The sequence below is a fragment of the Biomphalaria glabrata genome, chromosome 1 (assembly GCF_947242115.1).
Source record: "Biomphalaria glabrata chromosome 1, xgBioGlab47.1, whole genome shotgun sequence".
Taxonomy (NCBI): Eukaryota; Metazoa; Mollusca; class Gastropoda; family Planorbidae; genus Biomphalaria; species Biomphalaria glabrata.
The window spans coordinates 53,937,356-53,943,488 of NC_074711.1; the positions used below are offsets into that span (position 1 = coordinate 53,937,356).

The window sequence follows — 6,133 nt, forward strand, 5'->3', positions numbered from 1 at the left end:
TACATGCTAAAAACACAAACATAACAAAGACTACATGCTAAAAACACAAAAACAACAAGGACTATATACTAAAAACACAAACACAACAAAGACTACATACTAAAAACACAAACACAATAAAGACCTGTTGAAATCAGAGTATTGTATCATGAGACATTGTATTTGGTGAATGTGAACAGATGAAGCCTTGTTTTGTTTGCCAAGACGCTCCTTCAAAAAGATTCTTACGTTCTAGTTCAAAACCTCTATTGGACGGGAGGGGGTGGGGGGTGTCGTGATGGGTTTCGAGCTCGGAACGACTGTGCGAAGTGCATCCCACAAGAACTTTTAGTAGAGCGTATACTGGTGACATCATCTTATTGTTGTCAGGACAATTTACAACCTGATCAACATCAACTATATATGACATATAATATGTGGACATAGCAACCTTCCTCCCCACAACATGAAGTACAACCAGGGCCTGCAACACAAGCTGTAGCTTAGCAACCCTCCTCCGCCCAAGAAATAGTTACCACTGACATATAAATTGAAGTACAACCAGGGCCTGCAACATGAAGAACAACCAGGGCCTGCAACACAAGCTGTAGCTTAGCAACCCTCCTCCGCCCAAGAAATAGTTACCACTGACATATAAAATGAAGTACAACAAGGGTCTGCAACACAAGCTGTAGCTTAGCAACCCTCCTCCGCCCAAGAAATAGTTACCACTGACAAATAAATTGAAGTACAACCAGGGCCTGCAACATAAGCTGTAGCTTAGCAACCCCCCTCCACCCAAGAAATAGTTACCACTGACATATAAAATAAAGTACAACCAGGACTACAACACAAGCTGTAGCTTAGCAACCCCCCTACCCCCCCCCAAAAAAAAAATAGTTACCACTGACATATAAAATAAAGTACAACCAGAGCCTACAACATAAGCTGTAGCTTAGCAACCCTTCCCCCCCCCCCAGGAAATAGTTACCACTGACATATAAAATAAAGTAAAACCAGGGCCTGCAACACAACTACCCCCACCCCCGTCCCAAGAAATAGTTACCACTGACATATAAAATGAAGAACAACCAGGGCCTGCAACACAAGCTGTAGCTTAGCAACCCTCCCCAACCCCCAAGAAATAGTTACCACTGACATATAAAATGAAGAACAACCAGGGCCTGCAACACAAGCTGTAGCTTAGCAACCCTCCCCAACCCCCAAGAAATAGTTACCACTGACATATAAAATGAAGAACAAACAGGGCCTGCAACACAAGCTGTAGCTTAGCAACCCTCCCCAACCCCCAAGAAATAGTTACCACTGACATATAAAATGAAGAACAACCAGGGCCTGCAACACAAGCTGTAGCTTAGCAACCCTCCCCAACCCCCAAGAAATAGTTACTACTGACATATAAAATGAAGAACAACCAGGGCCTGCAACACAAGCTGTAGCTTAGCAACCCTCCCCAACCCCCAAGAAATAGTTACCACTGACATATAAAATGAAGAACAACCAGGGCCTGCAACACAAGCTGTAGCTTAGCAACCCTCCCCAACCCCCAAGAAATAGTTACCACTGACATATAAAATGAAGAACAACCAGGGCCTGCAACACAAGCTGTAGCTTAGCAACCCTCCCCAACCCCCAAGAAATAGTTACCACTGACATATAAAATGTGGACTTTATAAGGGGTCCCCTATCTCAAATAGCTTAAGGGCTTTATACTGCTCTCAGTACAACAATATATGGATACCATAATGGGGCCTGTAGTTGCAATTTGCACAAGGGCTTCAATTGTCCCAAGTTCGCACAGAGCTAGAGAAAGATAACCAAAAGAAAAAAAAAAGACAGACGTCTGAAGAGTGACAGAGAGATGACTATAACTTGCAATTAGTTTTAGACACAGGACCTTCGGCGGCTTCGGTAATAATAAACAGATCAATACCATTTTTTGTTAAACCAATGTCAACGCCAAGACGTGTTTAGATCAGGTCAATGCGTTATGTCCTCCAAACTAACACGCTAAACATAAAAAGTGGTGGATCTTTGCAAGAGGAAAAACACGGATCTAAGTTGTCACTCTGTTCGGGTCACGCCGACACCAGGGAGAGATCGTTTTATATGTCAACGAAGCGGGAAAGAGGCGCGCGCGCTTGGTCCCAGGGACCACCAGTTCTCACCGTGACGTGAGACCAAGTGTCATAAGCCCCGCCCACCCACGTGGGCAGCGTCACTCCGTGCCGTTTGATCCTAGCGGCTCGCGACCAATAAGGAGACGCGTGCCTGTTGCATGTCCAATTGATTCTTAGCACTAATAACAGGACAAAAAAAAAAAGAGACCCACTATAAATTTGCTTGCCCCCCCCCTCCCCACCACCCTCCTCTTTACCTGAATGATGTCGCCGGGTATAAAAGTGTTTGGGGGCACGAGGCCCGATGTTATTTACCTGCCTAAGGCCGGGTTCACTAGTTTACCTGCCGGAGGGTTGGTTGTCGCCCCGTTAACTCAAGGAACGTTATGGAATCTTTCGTCAATTAGATATTCTCCAGAACCTTCAACAGGCCAGACATTGTTCGCTTGTGACACAGAACACTTACATCGGTCACTTATCTTCACCCGCTTGTGTTCATTATAGACATCAAGCTTGACTTATCTACGAAGACTGGCACTTAGCAACAAATATCACGTTAGGCAAACGCTGAAACCTACTGGAAACACGATATTGGACATTTAAACAAATAAATTATTCTGTCTGCGAGCTGAGGTCTTCATCCCAATTTACCAGGGACTTTATTGCTCAAATTGGCTGTCACCGGATACCTAACACTCTGACGGTAAGTAGAAGTATTTAATTATTTTAAATATTTATTATAACTCCTTTAGGGCAGAGATAACTTTTGCCAAGTACAGATTCAAATGTCTTGCACGAGTAAAAAACAAAATTAGGGGGAGATCACCAAAGAAAACTAATCATATGATTATTATGTTTTTCATTCTTATTGCCCTTTCCTCTAGCTGTATATAGTCCGACAATAATGTCCCTTCCCTTTTAAAATTATAGATCTTTATCTGGATCAAAATATATGTAAACTCTTCGTTACTCGGGAAGTAAAATGCGGGTTGGGGAGTATTTCTAAATGTGTTTTCTATTACCTACCACTTCCCAGTGTTCTGACATCCCCCCGCCGCCTTTATTGACTGAGCTCTCTGCTTGAAGTATCCAGGCTCTAAACAACGTGGTTAGATTTGCATTCTAGGCAGTAGATAAAGACACTTCATAAATAATCAATACAATGTCTCCACACGTGCAGCGTATCAGTAGAGTAATCTTTGTTCGATGGGCTTTTACAAATTGCAATTAGAGCTAAACTTCGTGTATATATAAATATATATAGCTTTAGATAGCTTGATTTGATAGATAGATAGATAGATAGATAGATAGATAGATAGATAGATAGATAGATAGATAAATAGATAGATAGATAGATAGATAGATAGATAGATAGATAGATAGATAGATAGATAGATAGATAGATAGATAGACAGACAGACAGACAGACAGACAGACAGACAGACAGACATAACGACAGACAGAAAGAAAGATAGGTAGTCACACAGGCAGACAGATAAGGCAGGTATGCAGACAGACAGGAAGAAAGAGGTTAAAAGACAGTTCGATTCATATACAGACTTTTTGACTAATGTATTGTCTTACTTTGTTTCAGGTGTTGTACAAGCTAAGCATGAATGAACACAAGTAAATAGGAAACTTACTTAAGTAAACGCCGCAAGATAACTATCAATACATTTCTGGACTACACAGACCTAGATTGCTTGCTGTAGTCTATCCACCATTGACTTAAAATGTCTCTGGAGGAGAGGAACCTATCCTCAGAACATTTCGCTAATCTAACTTGTGCCACAGAGAACCTGTCTCCGTACACCAACACGGCGGGGTACGCTGAACAGCCTGCCTACTACTCTACCTCAGACTACGACTGGCAGCATCATCCTCATCACCCCATCATCAGCCCAGAAAGACACTACTACACGTCTTATGGCGAAGGGCTGGACATAGCCGCCCAGGAGTATCACGACTATCCCCATCAAGCTGTAACACACTCAGACTTTTACTCCGCGGGCCATGTCCTGTGGACGCCTTCGAGCCAATCGGATCCTCTGAGCCCCGAACAGCACACTCGATTCTTTTCCGGCATCGACCTTGGCCCCCATGCAAGTCTACAGCAACCCAACATTACAAACTCGGTCAGCGGCAAACCCAAAAGAAAACGTGTCCAGTCACACACACAACGCAAGGCAGCCAACGTAAGGGAAAGAAAAAGGATGTTCCACCTCAACGAAGCCTTCGATGAACTCAGAAAGAGGCTTCCAGCGTTCAACTACGAAAAGCGTCTTTCGCGCATCGAGACCCTGCGCTTGGCTATGACCTACATTTCCTTCATGAAAGAAGTCAGCGTGGGCAGGGATCCCAAGTGCGTTAAGCTCCGGCCACACGGGGCGGACCTCTCCCCACTGAGCGTGTCCAGCTCTCTGTACAAGGACGGCGACATGAATGACGAGAACCACCTGAACGCAGACAGCGACTGCACCAACGACGAACTCAGTAACCACAGCAGCAGTCACTAGCATTTCATCAGCTTTCACTATGACGCTGCAAGCCTGAAGGACCTCGACTCTGGTTAACACCTGATCCCTATTCATCAATTCAAAACTCTTGTGCTTAGCAATACCATTGCGAGACACTGTAGCAATGAAAGAAGATTAGAGCCAGCAGAGCCACAACTATTCTCAGCTAAGTCTTGGCTGCTCAAGGTTCTTAGAGATTTTTTTTTAATCTTCCACTAACAATGATAAATACAGTTAGATTTTTTTCCAGACATTTTCATTGACACTTCTGTCACGTGATACAAACATTAAAAGCAATGTTGGACTCCAAGCAATAAAAACATGGTGCCTTGTGTATAGCCATGCTTCACTGACCTATACAATGTGTTGATAAACTGCCTTACATTTGTTGAATCCTATTTCTTCCACGTTTTGTAACATCTTCATTGCCTATAGATGTCTTGATTTGTAGAGGGTGGGATGATTTGAACATCTGCTATTGTAACGACATTTATCTGTATTCTTGTGCTATTCATTTTGCTATTGCCTTCTCTATCTCTTCAACAAACTCTAGAACACTTTTATGCTATCTGAAGTGAGGTAACCAGAGCTACATCAATCAATTTTATTCATATGAAAAGTGCGTTCACTGTAGCAAATATTTAAATACACAAAGAACAAAAAATGCCAGATATAAAATCATCTCATTCTTTGAAATACAAATCAGTCTTAAGGCACTCCAAACTTTTCGCCTAATGTATAATCTGCCTTTTTAGTAGTGGTATTGATTTCTATATACCTTCTACACATTCCCTGGTTTTAATGATGCGATTCATTCAATCTTTTTTTTTTCTTAAAGAGACAAGATTTCAATTTAATTTCAACATTCCAAATTATGTGTTCATGTAAAAGTATTAGCCTTTGCTACTGTTTTGAATGAGTTCAGTTTTGATCACTTTTAATTCACTGTCTAACCTTAGTTATTCGTCTCTTCTAGCTATTTAATTATAACAACGTTTTCTCATTTCTCTTACAAAGTTATTTTCTTTTAGTCTCAATCCATCGTTTAACAGGAATAACATTGTCTCGCCTTAAATCCCCAGCACTAACATTATGTATCAATTAATTCATCGTCTGCAAGGCAGTGTTGCTTATAACAAATCCATTGTATGCCATCGAATAGTTGTGTCTCCCATCCAGCGCCAAAAAAACAACAACATTTAATTTCTTACTGCCCCGAAAGATGTGTAAATAGGCAGACTCTTTGCCCCGAAAGATGTGTAAATAGGCAGACTCTTTGCCCCGAAAGATGTGTAAATAGGCAGACTCTTTGCCCCGAAACAAGCACATCTACGACCATCAAAGTATTAATATTGATCTTTAATTACTGATAACCAATCATCCAGGCTTATCCAAGTAACACACATCTTTCATGGACATTTCAGTGAAAAGAATCCATTTAATAATTAGTTTAAGACATAATAGAACTCTAAGAACCACACAGCAAAGTTACACTGA

The 6,133-nt window shown here is 41.7% G+C and overlaps 1 protein-coding gene across 1 annotated transcript; it reads left to right on the top strand.

The window, feature by feature from the left end:
* Positions 1-2,408: 2,408 nt before the first annotated feature.
* LOC106070059 (pancreas transcription factor 1 subunit alpha-like) lies at positions 2,409-5,832 on the top strand. Its single transcript, XM_013229885.2, has 2 exons — positions 2,409-2,823; positions 3,715-5,832. The coding sequence occupies exon 2, from the start codon at positions 3,854-3,856 to the stop codon at positions 4,634-4,636; it is 783 nt and encodes a 260-aa protein (XP_013085339.1). The 5' UTR covers positions 2,409-2,823; positions 3,715-3,853; the 3' UTR covers positions 4,637-5,832.
* Positions 5,833-6,133: the final 301 nt, after the last annotated feature.